Source organism: Tachyglossus aculeatus, chromosome 20, assembly GCF_015852505.1.
Source record: "Tachyglossus aculeatus isolate mTacAcu1 chromosome 20, mTacAcu1.pri, whole genome shotgun sequence".
In the NCBI taxonomy this organism is placed as follows: domain Eukaryota; kingdom Metazoa; phylum Chordata; class Mammalia; order Monotremata; family Tachyglossidae; genus Tachyglossus; species Tachyglossus aculeatus.
The window spans coordinates 31,745,055-31,767,930 of NC_052085.1; the positions used below are offsets into that span (position 1 = coordinate 31,745,055).

General features: G+C 55.8%; 2 protein-coding genes across 2 annotated transcripts in view; both read left to right on the top strand.

Moving 5' to 3' along the window:
- RSF1 (remodeling and spacing factor 1) overlaps positions 1-5,779 on the top strand; it is a 34,439-nt gene extending 28,660 nt beyond the window's left edge. Inside the window, exons 12-18 of the mRNA XM_038761680.1 lie at positions 101-155; positions 782-891; positions 2,545-2,612; positions 2,989-3,196; positions 4,018-4,235; positions 4,399-4,584; positions 4,690-5,779. Coding sequence (XP_038617608.1) covers positions 101-155; positions 782-891; positions 2,545-2,612; positions 2,989-3,196; positions 4,018-4,235; positions 4,399-4,584; positions 4,690-5,345 — 1,501 coding nt within the window. The 3' untranslated portion in view covers positions 5,346-5,779. The remainder of the gene's footprint in view (positions 1-100; positions 156-781; positions 892-2,544; positions 2,613-2,988; positions 3,197-4,017; positions 4,236-4,398; positions 4,585-4,689) is intronic.
- Positions 5,780-13,147: 7,368 nt separating this feature from the next.
- Positions 13,148-22,691, top strand: CLNS1A (chloride nucleotide-sensitive channel 1A). Its single transcript, XM_038761933.1, has 7 exons — positions 13,148-13,368; positions 17,639-17,775; positions 20,890-21,015; positions 21,271-21,381; positions 21,478-21,651; positions 21,930-22,023; positions 22,548-22,691. Exons 1-6 carry the CDS (start codon positions 13,241-13,243, stop codon positions 21,995-21,997), a joined length of 744 nt encoding a protein of 247 aa, XP_038617861.1. The 5' UTR covers positions 13,148-13,240; the 3' UTR covers positions 21,998-22,023; positions 22,548-22,691.
- The last annotated feature ends 185 nt before the right edge of the window (positions 22,692-22,876 follow it).

Sequence of the window (22,876 nt, forward strand, 5' to 3'; positions counted from 1 at the left end):
CGGCCCGGGGGAGCGCCATGCCCTGGCTGAGCCGGCCGGCCGGCAGGCAGGGGTTGGTGTTTCCGAGCGAGCGTGACCGCCTGTGCTTTTCCCTTTCAAGGAAAGAACGTTTGGTGTACGTGGGGATCAGCATCGAAAACATCATCCCCCCACAGGTGAGAGGGTCCTCCCGCGTGGCCCCCCGCTCCAGGGAAGCGCTGGCACCGGTGGGGACGGGGATGCCCCGCTCCGTCCGCGCCGACTCCTCCGACCGCCTCCCCCGTTTCAGTGTATCCTCTTCAAGGGAGGGAATGTTCTCCATCTTCGTTTTGTGCTCCCCGGGCGCTTAGTACCGCTCACCGGCCGCAGTAGGCGGCACTCAGTACATAGTCCCCTCCGGCTGCTGCTGGTTCTCCTGCTCTGGCTCCTAGCACTATTAGCCTACTCACCACTGCCCAAAAGGCTCAGAGTCCTCAGAAACGATCCATCCATCAGCCAACCTTGATTGAAACCAAGGTTTGCTGACCCTCCCCTTCTGTTCGGCATCCGTGACGGAGGCGTCCTCCGTACGTCTAATTTCTTTCACCGTCTGCCTCTCCGGCCGGACCGAGAGCTCCTTAAGGGCAGGGATGGCCTCTGTCGCGTCGGTCTTTCCCAAGCGCTACAGGGGCCGCTGGGGACCGGAGAGTCGGGTGGGTGGCGCCCTGGGCGGCGGCGCGCCGTGTAGGGTGAACTCGGGAACGTCCGGAGGGAGGAAAAGCCGTCGGGGAATCCGGCAACCGGCATCGGATCATTCAAACAGGAGCCGGAATTTCACGAAGACCAAGAGGAGAAGAAGAAAGATTCCAAAAAATCGAAAGCCAGCCTGCTCGAGCGGAGGTCGACGAGGACGCGGAAATGTATCAGCTACAGGTGGGACAGCCGAGCCAGCGGTCTGCGGGCGGTTAAGGACGCTTTGGGACGAGGCCGCGGCCCCAAGTCGGCCCTCCCCGCCGCCGGGCCCGCGTCTTACACCGGGCAGGGGTTGGCAAGACCATCTGTGCCGTGCCATCCCTGTATCTCAGAGCACCCCCTTCCCTCCCCATCCCGGCTCCCCTCTCTGTACTGCCGCCTTCCTTTCCCCAGTCCCTCTTCTCTCCCCTCTCCTTCCCTCATCTCTCCCACCCCATCCTCCCTCGTCTCTCCCCTCTGGCCAGCCTCCGCACCCCGTGTCTCCCAAAGACGCCCCACCCCGTTTGGAAGCCCCCTCCGGTTGGCATCAACAAACGCTGAAAGAGCATTGTTTTTTCCAAGGGTTTGGTGTGGGGGGCAGAAGTTTTGAGGAGGGGTCTCCACCTCGGGCCGGCGTTGGTTCTCGGTCCTTCTTGGAGGTGCCGCTCCTGAGGCCGCCCGTCAGACCGGGCCAAAGGATCCTGGGCGAGGGGCGGATCAGCAGCGCTTCCCTCGCCCCGGGGGCTGAGAGACGCTTCCGCGTGGCCATTACTTGCCGATTGCTAGCTGCTACGTAGCGCGGCGTCCTCGGGAAGGGCGGCTCCCCGATGACCGCGAGCAGAAACACGGATACGGACTGGCCGCCGGGCCCCGCTTCTCTGGCCCACCTGCCCTCGAGTTCGCTTAGCCGATCGGCCGTGACAATGAGGAGCGGTATCCAGGAGTCCCTGGAATCAATAATAATAAGGATAATATTTGTGGTATTTGTTCAGCGCTTATTGTGTGTCAAGCTCCGCACTGAGCGCTGGGGTGGATACAAGCAAATGGGGTTGGACACAGTCCCTCTCCCACCTGGGGCTCCCAGTCTTAATCCCCATTTTACAGATGAGGGAACTGAGGCCCAGAGAAGTGAAGTGACTTGCCCAAGGTCACACAGCAGACAAGAGGCGGAGCCGGGATTAAAACCCAGGTCCTTCTGACTCTCAGGCCCATCCTCTATTCACGCCAGCCTCACCCGAGCGGGGTTTTGGAGGGAGAGCCAGGCCTGGCCATGCCCTTCCGGGGCAACTACGGGCCGGCTTCCCCCAGATCAACCTTTGATAACGACAACAACGCTAATAATAATAATAATAATAATGTCGGTTAAGCGCTCCCTGTGCACTAAGCACTGGGGTTACCAGGAAAGGCCCTGAGTCCGCTCCTTTCCCTCTTGGGAAATGTGGTGTTTCCTTCCCCTCGGCATCCGCCGTCGGGGAGCACGTGGCGAGGGTCGCGGGGATTTCTCTGCGTGGCGGGGCCCCGTCGGAGGCCACGGTGCCGCCTTGCCAGGGCTGGTGGGCGGTGTGGCCTCGGAAGCGGCTGCGGTCCCTCCCGGTCCCCGCCGACCGGTGGGTTTCCCCCAGCATCTTCCAGTCTCAGAGCCCCCACACGCTCACTGCCGGACCCACATTCGGGCGGTGGTGGCCAGGAATGGAGCCGGGAGGGTCCGCCCTTGCGCCGCCCCGGGCCCCCGGGCGGCTCGGCTCTCCCCGGGGGGCGACTGGCCACTGCTCCGGGCCAGGCACGGGGGGAGCGGTCCCGGGTGGCATCGGCCACGCCGGCGGGGCCGACGTCACCGTCCCGCGACCGTTGCAGGTTCGATGAGTTCGACGAAGCCATCGACGAAGCAATAGAAGACGACATCAAGGAGGCGGACGGCGGAGGTGGGTGGCCGTCGGGCGCCGACTCGCACGTGCGCACGGGTCTCCCGCCGGGGCTGGGTGTGAATCTCTCCCGGAGCCCAGATCGGGAGCCCCGCCTCGCTGCCGGGCGTGCGGGGCCTTGTCCCGAGCGCGTCCTGCCGCGTTACGGCCTAGACTCCCGCGGCCTCGCCCGGCCCCGCTCCGCCGGGACCGTTTTCTGCGGAGAGGCGGCCGGGGCGGGGTCTCTCACCCGGAGGCCCGGCCCGAGCCCCTCGGGCCCACTGGAGGACGGGGACCCCGCAGGCCGCGGTGGAGGAGCGGGCGGCGAGCGAGCTCCCGCGGGGGGCGGCCGCCGGACTGACCGGGCCGTGTCCGCGCGCGCCTCTCCCGGGCCCAGGGGCCGGCAGGGGCAAGGACATGGCCAACATCACCGGCCTCCGGGGCAAGGACATGGCCACCATCCTGGAGGAGGAGCGCAAGGAGAGCAAGCGGCCCCAGAGGGCGGCCGCGGTCCGGCGGAAGAAGCGGCGGAGGCTGAACGACCTGGACAGCGACAGCAATCTGGACGAGGAGGAGAGCGAGGACGAGTTCAAGATCAGCGACGGGTGGGTTGCCGGCGGGGGGGGGGGTCCCTCCCGCTCCCCCTCCCTGCCCGCCCCCACTCCCCGGGGCTGTCGGCCACACCTGTCGCCGCCCGGCAACCCTTCTTTCCTCCGGGCGAGGATCTCACATTCACATCTACGACAAGCCCCGGGCAGCATCCTCCACCCAGTAGGTGCTCAGTACGCCACTGTGCACGCAGGAGCGGAAGCAGCGTCGTGGCTTAGCGGCAAGACCCCGGGCTTGGGAGTCAGAGGACGTGGGTTCTAATCCCGGCCCCGCCACTCGTCTGCTGCGTGACCTGGGGCAAGCCGCTCTGCTTCTCTGGGCCTCAGTGGCCTCATCTGTAAAATGGGGATCGAGACTGTGAGCCCCAAGGGGGACAGCCTGGTCAGCTTGTAGTTCTCCCGGGGCTCAGAATGGTAAGTGGTAAGCGCTTAACGAAGACCCTCGTTAGTATTGTTATGATTATGAGGAGCGGCTCGGTCCGGAGCCGTTAGTGGTAGGAGTTGAATAGGGCACTCTGCGGGCAGGAGGAGCTCAGTATAGCGTCCTGCAGGCAGGAGGAGCCGAGTAGAGCACCCCGCATGCGGGAGGAGGTCAGTCCGGCCGGCGGTCCGCGCATCAGAAGAGGTCGGCGGTAGAAGCGTCCAGCCGCGTTCCCAGAATCCTCTCCCAAACCTTTCCCGCGGATCCCGGCCGTTCCCGGGAAGGCGGTGCCGGTCCCTCTGGCCCCGGCGGGCAAGGGACCCTCCCTCCCCACTACTTGACTCCTGGCCACCGCGGCCCCCTCCGGCCCGGCTTGACCGGCCCCGCCGCCCGCCAGGTCCCAGGACGAGTTCGTGGCGTCGGAGGAGAACGCGGACGAGAGCGAAGAGGAGCCGCCGTCCAACGAGGACAGCGACGCGGAGCCGTGCGGCCGCCGGCGGCCCCGGCCCCGGCCCATGCGGCAGAGCCGGCGCCTGCGCAGGAGGTCCGTCCAGAAGAGGTACTCGGACGACGACGAGGACGAGGAGTCGGAGGAGAACGGCAGCCGCGAGTCCGGTAAGGAGGGCCGGCGGCGGGGAGGGGCGTCCGGGCGCCGGGGCGGGGGGCTCGCCCGCTCCGCCCGGGGGCCCGCGTCTCCCCCCGAGCCGGCCGGCCGCCTGACCCGGGGTCCCGTGCCGCGGCCCGCCGCGCCCCCCCCCCCGCACCCCCCGCCCGGCAGACAGCGACTGCAGCGAGTCCAGCGAGGACTGCCTGGAGACCCAGCGCCGGCGGTCGCGGAGGAACCAGAAGCGCCCGGTCAACTACAGGGAGGACTCGGAGAGCGACGCCTCGCACAGGAGCCTCCGCTACCGCGACCAGCGGCGGCGCGGACCCCGGCGCCGCCTCTCCAGCTCCGACAGCCAGGGTGAGGGCCGCGGGGCCGGGAGGGTGCAGGCGGGGGGGACCCCCGGGGGCCGCGGGCCGGCCCGCCCCGGCCCTCACGGCCCCGGCCCGCTCCCCCCCGTCGCAGAGAGCTTCGCGGCCAAGGACTCGGAATCGGACGAGCCCGCGGACCGGGCCGGCGGGGCCGTCCGCAAGCGGGGCCGCAGCCTGGGGGGCTCCTCGGACGGCGACGACGACGACGACGACGAGGAGGACGAGGACGGGGTGGAGGAGGCGGCGGCGGCGGCGGCCGCGGCGCGAGCGGCCGGGGAGGGCAGGCCCGTCCGCAAGCGGCTGCACCGGATCGAGACGGACGAGGAGGACGGCGCCGAGGAGGCGGCGGGCGGCGACGGGGCGGCGACGGGGCGGCCCGGCCCGGACCGTAAGCCCGCGGCGGCCGCGGCCCCCGCCGCGCGGCCCGGCAGCCCCAAGAGGCCCTACCGGATAGAGAGCGACGAGGACGAGGACTTTGAGAACGTGGGCAAGGTGGAGAGCCCGTTGGACTACAGCCTGGTGGACCTGCCCGCCACCAACGGACAGAGCCCCGGCAAGGCCATGGAGAACTTGATGGGGGGCAAGGCCGGCGAGAAGCCCCCCACCCTCAAGGGCGGCCCGGCCGGCGCCAGCCCGGCCCCCGGCGCCGCGGGCGGCGGGCCCGAGCCCACGGGCCCCGAGGAGGACGAGGACGAGCTGCTGAGAGTGACTGACCTGGTGGATTACGTCTGTAACAGCGAACAGTTATAAGACTTCTCTTTTTTTTTTTTTTTCCATTTTTCTGCTAATTTATTCCACGGGAGGCTGTCTCCACCAGCGGGCCGGTTACTAAAAAGCTGTTTTATTTTTCCTAGAAGACTCTCCACTACAGTATCACTTTTTAGAAGCGAACGTTCCACCGTCCTGCCGTCTTTCTGTGAAGTGACCAGTTTTCGAACTCTGAAGATTCAATAATCGCTGTAAATTCCCCCCGATGGTTTTTATTTTTTTTTTTTTTTCCGGTCGTCGTCGTCGTCGTCGTCCTCGTCGTCTATTTCGTTTTCTCCACCCCCACCCCCCCCAACTTCCTGGTCCTCGGTAATTTCATTCACACCCACGAGAAAACCTTATTATAATAACAACAAAAGATTTGTATATTTTTGACTTTCTATTTCCTGGGCGCTGCCGACCGGGCGGCCGAGGCCGGCGAGGAAGGGCCGAGGGGCCCGAGCCGCAGCGTCCGGGAGCCGGGGCCCGGGGCGGGGGGGACGGGGGCGGGACGGGGACCGGAGCACTTGTGCGTTTCGCTTTTTCACGCGAGACACAAATATATATGTATGTATCGTCTCGAAACATCCGGGACGGGGACCGGGGCGGTCAGACGTCCGACGGCCCGTGTCGGCGCCGCGGCCCCGGTGACTCGCGAGTCCCGTCCACCCGCCACGGGCCCGACGCGTGTTTGACCCTGGAGCTGACCGCGCGTTTAATAAAGAAGAGAGCGAGAACGCACCCCTAGCCGGGACTCTAATTTACGTCCCCCGTGCAGCCGACTCGCTTTCTCGGACAAGGCCGCCGGTCCTTCCCGGCCGGGCCGGCGGCGGCGGGGGCCGGCGAGCCCCGGGCTTCCTCCGTCGGACGACCCCACGGACGTCGCGGGGCTCGGACCCCCCAGCGAGGAGGCGGCGGCTGAGCGGCGATCCGGACCCGCAGCAGGTATCGGAGCGGAGACCCCCGCCCCGGGAGGGATTCCCCCGGGAGGGGTCCGGCCGGGGGTATCTTGACGCCCTGGCCGTCTCCTACAGCTCAAACTCTTCCAACCGGGCGGTTCCCCGAGGCGGGCGCGGGCAGGAGGGATGTGCGGGCACATGCGTGCATTTTGGCCTTCCTGGTTGCCCGGGCAGAGTAATCATCATCATAATAATAATAATGATGATGATGGCATTTATTAAGCGCTTACTATGTGCAGAGCACTGTTCTGAGCGCCGGGGAGGTTACAGCGTGATCAGGTTGTCCCACGGGGGGCTCACAGTTTTAATCCTCATTTTCCAGATGAGATAACTTGAGGCCCAGAGAGGTTAAGTGATTTGCCCAAAGTCCCACAGCTGACAGTTGGCGGAGCCGGGGGTTTGAACTCATGACCTCTGACTCCAAAGCCCGGGCTCTTTCCACTGAGCCACGCTGAGCGCTTATTATTACGTGCAGAGCACTGCTCGAAGCGCTGGGGAGCTTACAGAGTGATCAGGTTGTCCCACGGGGGGCTCGCAGTCTTCATCCCCATTTTCCAGGTGAGGGAACTGAGGCCCAGAGAAGCGAAGTGACTTGCCCAGAGTCACCCAGCTGACAAGTGGGGAGCCGGGATTTGAACCCATGACCTCTGACTCCAAAGCCCGGGCTCTTTCCGGTGAGCCACACAGGGCCGCTCTCTGGCTGGCGGATCCGCCCGAGGCCTCGCGAGCGAGGCGTGCCCACTAGGAAGGCGGCACCGGGTTTCATGGGGCTCCCGAAGCCTCAGTTCCCTCATCTGGAAAATGGGGATGAAGACTGTGAGTGCCCCTGTGGGACAACCTGATCACCTTGTATCCTCCCCAGCGCTTAGAACAGTGCTTTGCACATAGTAAGCGCTTAACAAATACCAACATTATTATTATTATTATTATTTTTATGAGTTCAAATCCCAGCTCTGCCACTTGTCAGCTGTGGGACTTTGGGCAAGACACTTCTCTGGGCCTCAGTTCCCTCATCTGGAAAATGGGGATGAAGACTGTGAGCCCCCTGTGGGACAACCTGATCACCTTGTACCCTCCCCAGCGCTTAGAACAGTGCTTGGCACATAGTAAGCGCTTAACAAATACCAACATTACTATTATTATTATGAGTTCAAATCCTGGCTCCGCCACTTGTCAGCTGTGGGACTTTGGGCAAGACACTTCTCTGGGCCTCAGTTCCCTCATCTGGAAAATGGGGATGAAGACTGTGAGCCCCTGTGGGACAACCTGATCACCTTGTACCCTCCCCAGCGCTTAGAACAGTGCTTGGAACATAGTAAGCGCTTAACAAATACCAACATTATTATTAGTATTATTATGAGTTCAAATCCCGGCTCCGCCACTTGTCAGCTGTGGGACTTTGGGCAAGTCACTTCTCTGGGCCTCAGTTCCCTCATCTGGAAAATGGGGATGAAGACTGTAAGCCCCCCGTGGGACAACCTGATCACCTTGTACCCTCCCCAGCGCTTAGAACAGTGCTTGGCACATAGTAAGCGCTTAACAAATACCAACATTACTATTATTATTATGAGTTCAAATCCCGGCTCCGCCACTTGTCAGCTGTGGGACTTTGGGCAAGACACTTCTCTGGGCCTCAGTTCCCTCATCTGGAAAATGGGGATGAAGACTGTGAGCCCCCTGTGGGACAATCTGATCACCTTGTACCCTTCCCAGTGCTTAGAACAGTGCTTTGCACGTAGTAAGCCCCCTTTTAGACTGTGAGCCCACTGTTGGGTAGGGACCGTCTCTATATGTTGCCAACTTGTACTTCCCAAGCACTTAGTCCAGTGCTCTGCACACAGTAAGCGCTCAATAAATACGATTGATTGATTGATTGATAGTAAGCACTTAAATGTCATTATTATTATTATTATTATTAACCAGGTAAGGGGAGGCCCCCGGTGAGTACCGAACGGCTTCTCCTCCAAACCGCCCTCTCCTCCCTGCCCAGGGTGAGGCTGCGGAGTGGCAGGTTCAAACCAGTCGTGGGAAACCGGGTTCGGGGTTCTGCTCGGACCTGGGGGTGCTGGGGGAGGTGACACTGGGAACGGGAAGGGCTGGAGCTGAGGACGGGGAGCAGCCCGGCCTTGTGGAAAGAACATGGGCCCGGGTGTCAGAGGCCCTGGATTCTAATCCCAACCCTGCCACACCCCCGTCGTGGGACCCTGGACGAGTCGTTTTCCTTCTCTGGGCCTCAGTCCCCCCCACCCCCCCGCCAAACTGGAATTCAATCAATCAATCAATCGTATTTATTGAGCCCTTACTGTGTGCAGAGCACTGGACTAAGCGCTTGGGAAGTCCAAGTTGGCAACATATGGAGACAGTCCCTACCCAACAGTGGGCTCACAGTCTAAAAGATTCGATACCTGTTCCCTACTTTTCTTTTTTTAATGGCATTTATTAAGCGCCTACTATGTGCAAAGCACCGTGCTAAGTGCCGGGGAGGTTACAAGGGGATCCCGGGGGGCTCACAGTCTTCATCCCCATCTGACAGATGAGGGAACCGAGGCCCAGAGAAGTGAAGCGACTTGCTCAAAGTCCCACAGCTGACAATCGGCGGAGCCAGGATTTAAACCCATAATAGTAATAATAATAATAATAATAATGGCATTAAGCACTTACTATGTGGAAAGCACTGTTCTAAGCGCTGGGGAGGTTACAAGGTGATCAGGTTGTCCCCCGGGGGGCTCACAGTCTTCATCCCCATTTTACAGATGAGGGAACCGAGGCCCAGAGAAGTGCTTGCCCAAAGTCCCACAGCTGACAATCGGCGGAGCCGGGATTTGAACCCATAATAACAATAATAATAATAATAATAATGGCATTTATTAAGCGCTTACTATGTGTAAAGCACCGCTCTAAGTGCCTGGGAGGTTACAAGGTGATCAGGTTATCCCCCGGGGGGCTCACAGTCTTCATCCCCATTTTACAGATGAGGGAACCGAGGCCCAGAGAAGTGAAGCGACTTGCCCAAAGTCCCACAGCTGACAATCGGCGGAGCCGGGATTTGAACCCATAGTAATAATAATAATAATAATGATAGCATTTATTAAGTGCTTACTATGTGCAAAGCACCATTCTAAGCGCCGGGGGAGGTTACAAGGTGATCAGTTTGTCCCCCGGGGGGCTCACAGTCTTCATCCCCATTTTCCAGATGAGGTCCCTGAGGCCCAGAGAAGTGAAGCGACTTGCCCAAAGCCCCACAGCTGACAGTCGGCGGAGCCGGGATTTGAACCCACGACCTCGGACTCCAAAGCCCGGGCTCTTTCCACTGAGCCACGCTGCTTCTCGTGCTTGACTTGTCACTCCTACTTGACTGTGAACCGTACGTGGAAGGGGATTGGGCCCGGACTGATTAACTTGCCCCCATCCCAGCGCTCAGAACGGCGGCTGACACATAGTAAGCGCTTTAACAAATACCATTAAAAAATAAAATAAGCTACGAGTCCCGTGTTGGGACCTGATTAGCCGGCGTCTACCCCAGTGCTTAGAACAGTGCCTGGCGTATACGGTACGTGCTGGTGGTGGTAAAGCGCGTACTATATGCCAGGCACTGTTCTGAGCGCCGCGGTGGAGACAGCATAATCGGACTGAACCCAGTCCTTGTCCCGCATGAGGTTCACCGTCTTTATCCCCATTGTCCAGATGAGGTCACTGAGGCCCAGAGAAGCGAAGTGACTTGACCAAGGTCACCCCGCAGACGAGTGGAGGAGCGAGGATTAGAACCCAGGTCCCTCTGGAACCCAGGCCTGGGCTCTTACGGTGCGTTCTTAACTGCATTATGATGGGGATTATGAATGGCTGCGATTGTGAATGAAGCGCTTAGTACAGTGCCCTGCACACGGTGAGCGCTCAATAAATACGACTGAATGAATGATTATGAATGGTTGTTATAAATGGAAGCGGCATGGCCTAGTGGCAAGAACACGGGCTTGGGGGCCAGAGGTCGTGGGTTCTAATTCCGCCTCTTCCACTCCTCTGCTGTGTGACCTCGGGCAAGTCTCTTCACTTCCCTGGGCCTCAGTTCCCTCCTCTGTAAAATGGGGATTAAGACTGTGAGCCCCACGTGGGGCAACCTGATTATCTTGTATCCCCACCCCCAGCGCTTAGAACAGTGCTTGGCACATGGAAAGCGCCTAACAAATGCCATTATTATTATTATTATTATTATTATTCATTCAATCATATTTATTGAGCGCTTACTGTGTGCAGGGCACTGTACTAAGCGCTTGGGAAGTACAAGTTGGCAACATAGAGAAACGGTCCCTACCCAACAGCGGGCTCACAGTCTATTATTATTCTCTGTGCCTCAGTTCCCTCATCTGTAAAATGGGGATGAAGACTGTGAGCTCCACATGGGGCAACCCGATTATCCTGTATCCGCCCCAGTGCTTAGAACAGTGCTTGGCACATAGTAAGCGCTTAACAAATGCCATCATTATTATTATTATTTTCTGTGCCTCAGTTCCCTCATCTGTAAAATGGGGATGAAGACTGGTGAGCCCCACGTGGGACAACCTGATTATCTTGTATCCGCCCCAGCGCTTAGAACAGTGCTTGGCACATAGTAAGCGCTTAACAAATGCCATCATTATTATTATTATTATTTTCTGTGCCTCAGTTCCCTCATCTGTAAAATGGGGATGAAGACTGTGGTGAGCCCCACGTGGGACAACCTGATTATCTTGTATCTGCCCCAGGACTTAGAACAATGCTTGGCACATAGTAAGTATTATTATTATTCTCTGTGCCTCAGTTCCCTCCTCTGTAAAATGGGGATGAAGACTGTGAGCCCCCCATGAGACAACCCGATTATCTTGTATCTGCCCCCGTGCTTAGAACAGTGCTTGGCACATAGTAAGCGCTTAACAAATGCCATCATCATCATTATTATTATTATTCTCTGTGCCTCAGTTCCCTCCTCAGTAAAATGGGGATGAAGACAGTGAGCCCCACGTGGGGCAACCCGATTATCTTCTATCTGCCCCAGTTCTTAGAACAGTGCTTGGCACACAGTAAGCACTTAACAAATGCCATCATTATTATTCTCTGTGCCTCAGTGACCTCATCTGTCAAATGGGGATGAAGACTGTGAGCCCCACGTGGGGCAACCTGATTATTCTGTATCTGCCCCAGCGCTTAAAACAGTGCTTGGCACATAGTAAGCACTTAACAAATGCTATTATTATATTATTATTATTATTCTCTGTGCCTCAGTTCCCTCATCTGTAAAATGGGGATGAAGACAGTGAGCCCCAGGGGGGGCAACCTGATTATCTTGTATCTGTCCCAGCGCTTAGCACAGTGCTTGGCACATAGTAAGTGCTTAACAAATACCATTATTATTATTATCATCATTCTTCTTTTCTTCTTCTTCTTGTTTCTTCTTCTTTCTTCTTCTCTGTGCCTCAGTTCCCTCATCTGTAAAATGGGGATGAGGACAGTGAGCCCCACGGGGGGCAACCTGATTATCTTGTATCTGTCCCAGCGCTTAGCACAGTGCTTGGCACATAGTAAGCGCTTAACAAACACCATTATTATTATTATTATCATCATTTCTTCTTCTTTCTTCTTTTCTTCTTCTTCTTTCTTCTTCTCTGTGCCTCAGTTCCCTCATCTGTAAAATGGGGATGAAGACTGAGCCCCACGGGGGGCAACTTGATTATCTTGTATCTGCCCCAGCGTTTAAAACAGTGCCTGGCACCTAGTAAGTGCTTAACAAATACCATTATCATCATCATTATTTCTTCTTCTTCTTCTTCTTCTTCCTCTTCCTCCTCCTCCTCCTCTTCCTCCTCCTCCTCCTCCTCCTCCTCCTCCTCCTCCTTCTTCTTCTTCCTCCTCCTCCTTCTTCTTCTTCTTCCTCCTTCCTCCTCCTTCCTCCTCCTCCTCCTCCTCCTCCTCCTTCTCCTTCTCCTCTGTGCCTCAGTTCCCTCCTCCGTAAAATGGGGATGAAGGCTGTGAGCCCCACGGGGGACAACCCGATTATCTGGTATCCTCCCCAGCGCTTAAAACAGTGCCTGGCACCTAGTAAGCGCTTAACAAATACCATTATTATCATCATCATCATCATTATTATTTCTCCTCCTCCTCCTCCCTCCCCCCTCCCCCCCAGTTCCCTCCTCTGTAAAATGGGGATGAAGACTGTGAGCCCCACGGGGGACAACTTGATTATCTTGTATCCTCCCCAGCGCTTAAAACAGTGCCTGGCACATAGTAAGCGCTTAACAAATACCATTATTATTATCATCATCATCATTATTTCTTCTCCTCCTCCTCCTCCCCCACCCCCCCAGTTCCTCCTCTGTAAACTGGGGATGAAGACTGTGAGCCCCACGGGGGACAACCTGATCATCTTGTATCCGCCCCAGCGCTTAAAACAGTGCCTGGCACCTAGTAATCGCTTAACAAATACCATTATTATTATCATCATCATCATCATTATTTCTCCTCCTCCTCCCCCCCCTCCCCCACCCAAGTTCCCTCCTCTGTAAACTGGGGATGAAGGCTGTGAGCCCCACGGCGGACAACCCGATTATCTTGTATCCGCCCCAGCGCTTAAAACAGTGCCTGGCACCTAGTAAGCGCTTAACAATTATTATTATTATTTATTCATTATTCCCGTGGCGATTGGGCCGGCCCTCCCCGGGCCGGCCGTTAGGGGGCGAGCGGGCGGGCGGGCCGGACCACAGAGCGCGCTTCCTAGAGCGGCTTCCGGCCGGGCGGGCGCGCCACCGAGAGCGCTTCCTAGAGCGGGTCCCGCCGGCCGGAAGGGGACGGCCGCGCGGCCTTCACTTCCGGGGCAGAGGGCAGGAGGAGAAGGAGGAGGAGGAGAAGAAGAAGAGAGCAGAGGCCCGCACGGGGCCGGCCGGGCCTGTTCGTCCGAGCCTCCGCAGAATAATGAGCCTGTCCCTGCAGAGGCTCCCGCCCCCGGGCGCCGGGGAAGGCCTGCGCCGACAGCAGCCCCACACCGACGCCCTGCTCGACGGCAGGGCCCTGGGCACCGGCACCCTCTACATCGCCCACAGGTGATCCTCCCCCTTCATTCATTCATTCCTTCAGTCGTATTTATTGAGCGCCTACTGTGCGCAGAGCACTGCACTAAGCGCTTGGGAAATTGGCAACATCTAGAGACAGTCCCCTACCCAACAGTGGGCTCGCGGTCTAGAAGGGGGAGACAGAGAACAAAACCAAACATACTAACAAAATAAAATAAATAGAATAGATAGGTACAAGTAAAATAAATTAATAGAGTAATAAATATGTGCAAACATATATACAGGTGCTGTGGGGAAGGGATGGTAATCCTCCCCCTCCTCCCCAGTCATTCAATCATTCAGTCGTATTGACTGAGCGCTTACTGTGTGCAGAGCACTGGACTAAGCGCTTGGGAAGGACTGAGAGATCACCTCCTTCCTCTCCCCTCCCCTTACCTCCTTCCCTTCCCCACAGCACCTGTATATAGGCATAGATGTTTGTACTCTATTTATTTTACTTGTACATATTCTATTTATTTTATTTTGTTAATATGTTTGGTTTTGTTCTCTGCTGTCTCCCCCTTCTAGACTGTGAGCCCACTGTTGGGTAGGGACCGTCTCTAGATGTTGCCAACTTGGACTGCCCAAGCGCTTAGTACGGTGCTTTGCACACAGTAAGCGCTCAACAAGTACGATTGATTGATTCCCAGACTGAGCCCCCTCCTTCCTCTCCCCCCTCCATCCTCCCCACCTTACCTCCTTCCCTTCCCCTCCCCACAGGACCTGTATATATGGATATATATTTGTAGGTATTTGTTACTCTATTTATTTTACTTGTACATATTTATTCTACGTATTTTATTTTGTTAATATGTTTGGTTTTGTTGTCTGTTTCCCCCCTTCTAGACTGTGAGCCCACTGTTGGGTAGGGACCGTCTCTAGATGTTGCCAACTTGGACTTCCCAAGCGCTTAGTGCAGTGCTCTGCACACAGTAAGCGCTCAATAAACACGATTGATTGATTCCCAGACTGAGCCCCCTCCTTCCTCTCCCCTTCCTCCCCCTCTCCATCCCCCACACTTTACCTCCTTCCCTTTCCCGCAGCACCTGTATATATGTTTGTACATATTTATTACTCTGTTTATTTTACTTGTACATATTTATTCTATTTACTTTATTTTGTTAATATGTTTTGTTTTGTTCTCTGTCTCCCCCTTCTAGACTGTGAGCCCACTGTTGGGTAGGGACCGTCTCTAGATGTTAACCCATCCCCAACCCCCCCCCCCCCACCTTACCTCCTTCCCCTCCCCACAACACCTGTATAGATGTATAGATGTTTGTATGTACTTATTACTCTATTTATTTATTTATTTTATTTGTGCATATTTACTCTACTTTATTTTTTTGTTAATATGTTTTGTTTTTTTGTCTGTCTCCCCCTTCTAGACTGAGAGCCCGCTATTGGGTAGGGACCGTCTCTAGATGTTGCCAACTTGGACTTCCCAATTCATTCAGTCATATTTATTGAGTGCTTACTGTGTGCAGAGCACTGGACTAAGCGCTTGGGAAGTTCCTAAGCGGTTAGTACCGTGCTCTGCACACAGCACTCAGTAAATACGATTGAATTGAACAGTGGCATTTATTAAGCGCTTACTATGTGCAAAGCACTGTTCTAAGTGCTGGGGAGGTTACAAGGCGATCAGGTGGTCCCCCGGGGGGGCGGGGGGGAATCACAGTCTTAATCCCCATTTTCCAGTTGAGGGAACTGAGGCCCAGAGAATAATAATAATAATGGTGTTTATTAAGCGCCTACTGTGTGCAAAGCACTGTTCTAAGTGCTGGGATAGATACAAGGTGATCAGGTTGTCTCACGGGCGGCTCACAGTCTTCATCCCCATTTTACAGATGAGGTCACTGAGGCCCAGAGAATAATAATAATAATGATAATGGTATTTGTTAAGTGCTTACTATGTGCCAAGCACTGTTCTAAGCGGTAGGGAGGTTACAAGGTGATCAGGCTGTCCCACGTGGGGCTCTTAACCCCCATTTTACAGATTCATTCATTCATTCAATCGTATTGAGCGCTTACTGTGTGCAGAGCACTGTACTAAGAGCTTGGGAGGTACAAGTTGGCAACATATAGAGACGGGCCCTACCCAACGGCAGGCCCACAGTCTAGAAGATGAGGGAACCGAGGCCCAGAGAAGTGGAGTGACTTGCCCACGGTCACACAGCAGGCAAGTGGCGGAGGTGGGATTATAATAATAATGATGATAACGATGGCATTTATTAAGCACTTACTTACAATGTGCAAAGCACTGATCTAAGCGCTGGGGAAGGATACAAGGTGATCAGGTGGTCCCACGGGGGGCTCACAGTCTTCATCCCCATTTTACAGACGAGGGAACTGAGGCCCAGAGAAGTGCAGTGCTCTGCACACAGTAAGCGCTCAATAAATACAATTGAATGAATGAAGTGACTTGCCCAGGGCCACACAGCAGGCAAGTGGCGGAGGCGGGATTAGAACCCACAACCTCCAACTCCCTAAACCCGGGCTCTTGTAGACCGTAAGCTCGTTGTCGTCCGGGCACCTGTCTGCCGACCCTGCTGGTCTGGACTCCCACCAGGGCTTAGTATAGTGCTGTGCACGTAGTACACGCCCAGTGACTACTACTGATCGATTGTATGCTATTGATGATTGGCAAATTAAAACGCAGTAAAGGGGGTAGGCGCGATTCCTACCCACAAGTTTATGGTCCACGGCGGGGACAGGTACTAAAATAGATTAGGAAATGGGGACATAAGAGTTCCAGACAAATTAAATAATGGTATTCATTGAGTGCTTACAGCGTGCGGAGCACTGTACTGAGCATGTGGGGGAGTTGGCAGATTCCATCGACGGTAATTATCGAGCACTTACTGTGTGCAGAGCACTGTACCAAGCACCGGAGAGACTATAATCCAGCGGAGTTGGTAGACACGATCCCGGCCCTCAGGGAGTTGACAATCAATCAATCAATCAATCGTATTTATTGAGCACTTACTGTGTGCAGAGCACTGTACTAAACGCTTGGGAAGTACAAGTTGGCAACATACAGTCCCTACCCAACAGTTTAACAGTTCATTAAATCTGCACAAATTAATTTCGGGGCAAATTCCTGCAGAATTTGTGATTTTTAAGTAGGACTTGGATGGGGAGAGGGGACACGATCCCGGCCCTCAGTGAGTTGACAATCAATCAATCAATCATATTTATTGAGCGCTTACTGTGTGCAGAGCACTGTACTAAACGCTTGGGAAGTACAAGTTGGCAACATATAGAGACAGTCCCTACTCAACAGTTTAACAGTTCATTAAATCTGCACAAATTTATATCTGGGCAAATTCCTGCAGAATTTGTGATCTTTAAGTAGGACTTTGATGATGGGGAGAGAGGCGGACTGTTGGATAGCTTCACTTCTCTGAGCCTCAGTTACCTCATCTGTAAAATGGGGATGAAAACAGCCCCACGTGGGACAACCTGATTACCTTGTATCTGCCTCAGCGCTTAAAACAGTGCTTGGCACGTAGTAAGCACTTAAGTACTGTTTTTGTTATTATTTTTATTATTAGTATTATCGCAGTGAGTGCGCTTAAACTGTGAGCCCCATGGGGGACAGGGCTGTGTCCGACCCGATTATGTACCCCAGCGTTCAGTACAGTGAGTGGCACAGAGTGCCTAGCAAATTCCACAGTTAAGACCATAATTATTATTCTCTAGACTGTAAGCTCGTTGTGGGCAAAGAGAAGCAGCGTGCTGTTGTGAGAAGCAGCGTGGCTCAGTGGAAAGAGCACAGGCTTCGGAGTCAGGGGTCATGGGTTCGAATGCCGGCTCTGCCAATTGTCAGCTGTGTGACTTTGGGCAGGTCACTTAGCTTCTCTGTGCCTCAGTTCCCTCAACTGTAAAATGGGGATGAAGACTGTGAGCCCCGCCGTGGGACAACCTGATCTCCTTGTAACCTCCCCAGCGCTTAGAACAGTGCTTTGCACATAGTAAGCGCTTAATAAATGCCATTATCATTATTATTTATTAAGGAGGGTGTCTACCAACTCTGTCGTATTGAACGCCGCGAACAGTAAGTGCTCGGTAAATACCATTGATGATCACTGCTGATGCTGATGATGATTAGCAGCGATGCAGGAGGGAGGGCTGGTGGCACGTGTCTCCGTGGTAATCCATCGTATTTATTGAGCACTTATTGTGTGCAGAGCACTGTGCTAAGCGCTTGGGAAGTGCAAGTTGGCAACATATAACGTGGTAACGTGCGGCCTCCCGCTTTCAGCCGCCTGTCGTGGCTGGATGGGTCGGGCCTGGGCTTCTCCCTGGAGTACCCCTCCATCAGCCTGCACGCCGTCTCCCGGGACCTGAGCGCCTTCCCCAGGGAACACCTGTACGTCATGGTCAACGCCAAGTTCACAGGTAAGCCGCTCCCCGTCCCCGGAAAAGCATTTGCTCCGGATAGCGGGAAAACCCTCTAGGTGGGTGTGCACACACGTGTACGCAGGTACACAAGCCGGCTCGGTTTTTCCTTTTTTTCAGTGGTATTTCTTCCGTCCATTCACATTTCTTGAGCGTTCACCGCGTTTAGAGTACCGTACCAAGCGCTCGGGAGAGTACAGTACAATAAAACTGACACATTCCCCGCCCAAAGCGATCTTGCAGTTGAGTGGTGGGGGAAGGCATCATCATCATCAATCGTATTTATTGAGCGCTTACTGTGTGCAGAGCACTGTACTAAGCGCTTGGGAAGTACAAATTGGCAACATATAGAGACAGTCCCTACCCAACATCATCATCATCATCAATCGTATTTATTGAGCGCTTACTGTGTGCAGAGCACTGTACTAAGCGCTTGGGAAGTACAAATTGGCAACATCTAGAGACAGTCCCTTCCCAACAGTGGGCTCACAGTCTAAAATGGGGAGACAAAACCAAACATACTAACCAAATAAAATAAATAGAATAGGATAGTACAAGTAAAATAAATAGAGTAATAAATATGTGCAAACATATATACAGGTGCTGTGAGGAAGGGAAGGAGGTAAGATGGGGGGGTGGAGAGGGGGACCGGGGGGGAGGAAGGAAGGGGCTCAGTCTGGGAAGGCCTCCTGGAGGAGGTGAGCTCTCAGTAGGGCCTTGAAGGGAGGAAGAGAGTGTAAATAATTAACTAAATAAATTGCAGATAGGTGCAGAAGTGGTGTGGAGCAGGGAAGGCCTCTCGGAGGAGATGCACTTACAAAAAAGGCTTTGAAGAGGGGGAGAGTCATTGTCAGTAATGATCATGGCATTTGTTAAGCGCTTACTCTGCGCAAAGCACTGTTCTAAGCGGTGGGGAGGATACAAGGTGTTCAGGTTGTCTCATGGGGGGCTCACAGTCTTAATTTGTACTTCCCAAGCGCTTAGTACAGTGCTCTGCACACAGTAAGCGCTCAATAAATATGATTGATTGATTGATTGATCCCCATTTTACAGATGATCACAGTCTTAATCCCCATTTTACAGATGAGGGAACTGAGGCCCAGCGAAGTGAAGTGACTTGCCTGTAGTCACCCAGCCTGACAATTGGCGGAGCTGGGATTCGAACCCATGACCCCTGACTCCCAAACCCGGGCTCTCTTTCCACCGAGCCACGCTGCTTGTCTTGAGATTTGAGAAACAGGACGTGGGCAAGAGGCCGGTGGCGAGATAGTCTGAATTGTATATTTTCCAAGCGCTCTGCACGCAGTTAAGCGCTCCATAAATATGATGGAATGAGCTGAACGAATAGGCGAGATGGAGGCGAGGCGAGAAGTTTAGCATTAGAGGAGCAAAGAGGGCGGGCTGGGTTGTAGGAGGGAGAGTAGCGAGGTGAGGTAGGAGGGGGCAAGGTGATGGACGGCTTTAAAGCCAACGGTGAGGAGTTTCTGTTTGACGTGGAGGTAGTTGGGCGACCACTGGAGTGTTTTGAGGAGTGGGGAAAATGTGTCTTTAATTTCTTTGTAGAAAAATGAGCTGGGCAGCGGAGTGAAGTATGGACTGGACTGGGGAGAGACGGAAGGCTGAGGCAGTAATCCAGGCAGGACAGGATGAGCGATTGCATTAGCGTGGCAGCCCTTTGGATGGAGAGGAAAGGGTGGCTGTTATAATAAATAAATAATAATGACATTTATTAAGCGCTTACTATGCGCAGAGCACTGTTCTAAGTGCCGGGGAATTTACAAGGTGATCAGGTTGTCTCCTGTGGGGCTCACAGTGTTGCTCCCCATTTTACAGATGAGGTGACTGAGGCCCAGAGAAGTTAAGTGACTTGCTTGGCTGGCAAGCACTTACCCTGCGCTAGGCACTGCAGTAAATGCTGCCCGGTACAAGGTGGTCAGGTTTGCCCCACACGGGGCTCACAGTCTTCATCCCCACTTTACAGGTGAGGTAACTGAGGCCCGGAGAAGTGACTTGCCCAAGGTCACAGAGGCGAGCCAGGATTAGAACCCCGGCCCTCCGACTCCCGAGCCGTGCTTCGTATCGGTTGTCGGTCCCCTTTGGCAGTGGCCAGGGAGTGCGGCTCTAGCTGCCTTGGCCAAGGAATCTCCTGCCCGCCCATTCCCCCACCTTTTTAATGGTATTTAAGGGCTTACTATGTGCCAGGCACTGTGATAAGCTCTGGGGTAGATAGAAGAGAAGCAGCATGGCCCAGTGGATAGAGCCCGGCAGAACCCAGAAGGTCATGGGTTCTAATCCCCGCTCTGCCACTTGTCTGCTGTGTGTCCTTGGGGCAAGACTTCGCTTCTCTGGGCCTCAGTTCCTTCATCTGGAAAATGGGGCTTGAGACCGAGCCCCATGTGGGACAAGGGACTGTCCAACTTGATTTGCTTGCCTCCACCCCAGCACTTAGCACAGTGCTTGGCACATAGTCAGCGCTTAACACATACCATTCTGGACTGTGAGCTCACATGGGCAGGGATTGTCTCTCTCTATTGCTGCACTGTACTTTCAACCAAGCGCTTAGTACAGCGCTCTGCACACAGTAAGCGCTCAATAAATACGATTGAATGAATGAATGAATGAATGAATGAATGATTGAATCTTATTATCCACTGTGTATGACTTTGGGTAAGTCACTTGACTTCTATGCCGTGATTACCTCATCTGCCAAACGGGGGTTAAGACTGTAACCCCAATGTGGGACACACGACTGTGGCCAACCTGGTTTTATTTATTTATTCTACTTGGCCATATCTATTTATTTTATTTTGTTAATATGTTTGGTTTTGTTGTCCGTCTCCCCCTTCTAGACTGTGAGCCCGCTGTTGGGTAGGGACCGTCTCTAGATGTTGCCAACTTGGACTTCCCAAGCGCTTAGTACAGTACAGTAAGCGCTCAATAAATACGATTGATTGATTGATCTCGTATGTACCCCATGTAGTGAGCACTTAACAGATAACAGTGGGGGGGAGAGACAGAACACGTTGGCCCCAGTGCCATGCAGCGTGGGGTCTGCCGTGCTAGGCAGAGGTGGCGGGCAGCGCAGCCGCCCTGACCCTTCGCTGCCCCTCTCAGAGGACGAGCCGAAGGAGGCGCCCATGGCCGAGGGCGATGGCCGGGACCAGAGCGGCGATGACGAGGATGACGATGAAGCGGAGCCCATTGCGGAGTTCCGGTTCGTGCCCGCCGATAATTCTGCACGTAAGTGGCGGCCCCGGGGCTCTGGGCTGCCCCCGGGCATCTGCAGGGGTGAAACTCGCCCCATCTGCTGTCCTTGGTGAGTGGGGGCTAGGCCTGGAGGAGGGAGGGGAGGACTGAGGCTAGGCCCCTGTGTTGAGGGGGGATGGAGGTTTTTGGCTCTAACTGGGGGGCAAATAGAGTGGGGAGGGAGGGATGTGATGGCTGTTGTCGGGGCCGGGCCAGGCCGTCATGTCCCGTCTGCTTTTCTGGGTGCAGTGGAGGCCATGTTTTCAGCCATGTGTGAGTGCCAGGCGTTGCACCCGGACCCCGAGGACGAGGATTCAGACGACGACTACGAGGGAGGAGAGTACGACGTGGAGGCCCACGGTACGTGAGCCCGTGCCCGCCCCACATCCACCTCCCACAGGTCATCCCCCCCCCACCACACACGCGCTCACCCACGCTCCCCGTTTCCCTTGGCAGAGCGGGGCCAGGGCGACCTCCCCACCTTCTACACGTACGAGGAAGGCCTGTCCCAGCTGACGGCGGAAGGCCAGGCCACGCTGGAGAGGCTGGAAGGGATGCTGGCCCAGTCGGAGGGCAGCCGGTACCACATGGCCGGTGTGCGAACCGAAGACTCCTCCAGGGATTTTGAAGGTGAGCACCCCCCTCTCCCCAAACCCCAGTCCTAGCCTGCAGCAGGGAGACGGCAGGAGAGGTGTCCACTGTGGGATGGCTCCAAGCAAGCTGGGGTTAAGAAAGAAAAGCGCTGGCAGAGGCCGCGGGGGTACTTCCCTCCCCTACTCTGTCCTGGGCCTGAGGATGCTGTGGTCGCCCCTGGCCCTGGCAACATTTGGGCCACGGCTTCAGTCTGAGGGTGCCCCGGGCACCAGGCGTTGGACACTGGTCAGCCCAGCCCTCTCTCTCTCTCTTAGATGGGATGGAGGTGGACCCCCCGCCGGCGGTTGCGGGGCAGTTCGAAGACGCCGATGTTGATCACTGAAGAGGGTGATCCGGGCCTCCACCCAGGTGAGCTCCCCCTTTGCCCCCCTGTTGCTTGGCCTTAACATCAGAGGAGGGGATGGATCGCGGGGGGAGTCGGGAAACAAATCCAGAGCAACTTCAACACTCCCTGAGAGAGAGGAGGGGGCTGGATCTAGCGGACAGGAAGGGCCTTGGCCTCCTGCCAAACGGCAGCAGGGGGGAAAAAGGGAGGGGAATTCTGGAGTGCAGTCTCCTGTGCTTAAGGCGGGACTGTGGTCACTCAGAGGTGGGCTGCAGGGAGGGGGAGAACCTGGGTGAGCTCCCCGCCACCCCCCCAAAAAACCCAATACCTGAGGAAAGTCGGGCTCCTCCCCGTTTCCTCTGTCAGAGCAGCCCAGGCTATTCAGGCTACGCCAGGGCAAGTTTAGTTTGGAGGTGGGCGCCCCCAATGAGGGGCTTCGGCCGAGGGCGGTGACGGGTGACGACTGTGTTGGTGGGTCTTGTCTCCGTCAGGTGTCCGCCCCAGCGCCCTCTGCTCACCCATCTTCCCCGACCCTCTTGTGTTCCAGATGCCACCTGTTCCCGGAGCGGCCTGGACCACGGCCGCGGAGTGAGGGCTGGGCTCACCTCCTGTCTGTAAATGCTTTTTATATGTGCGCGAGGCTTCCGTGGCCATAGGGGAGCGGTTTTTTTTAAATAAACGGTTCCGTGCAGCTGGAGCAAGGGTGAGTTACGCGTGGGGGGGCCGGGGGAGGGTTCTTCGAGTGGAGGTCGGAGGTCTGGGCCCGGCTGCGGCCCCACAGGGACTGATCCAACCTCAGGGGCCACTCAGCTTGTTTTCTCTCTGCAGCAGGCTCCCAGTAGAGAGCGAGGGCACTGCTGCCGTTAGGGCCCTTCT

Excerpts from the sequence above, each read along its gene's own strand:
- CLNS1A (XM_038761933.1), top strand. The coding sequence starts at position 13,241 with ATGAGCCTGTCCCTGCAGAGGCTCCCGCCCCCGGGCGCCGGGGAAGGC. Across the intron at positions 13,369-17,638 it reads ACCCTCTACATCGCCCACAG|CCGCCTGTCGTGGCTGGATG; the intron begins GTGATCCTCCCC and ends TCCCGCTTTCAG. Across the intron at positions 21,016-21,270 it reads GCCCGCCGATAATTCTGCAC|TGGAGGCCATGTTTTCAGCC; the intron begins GTAAGTGGCGGC and ends TTCTGGGTGCAG.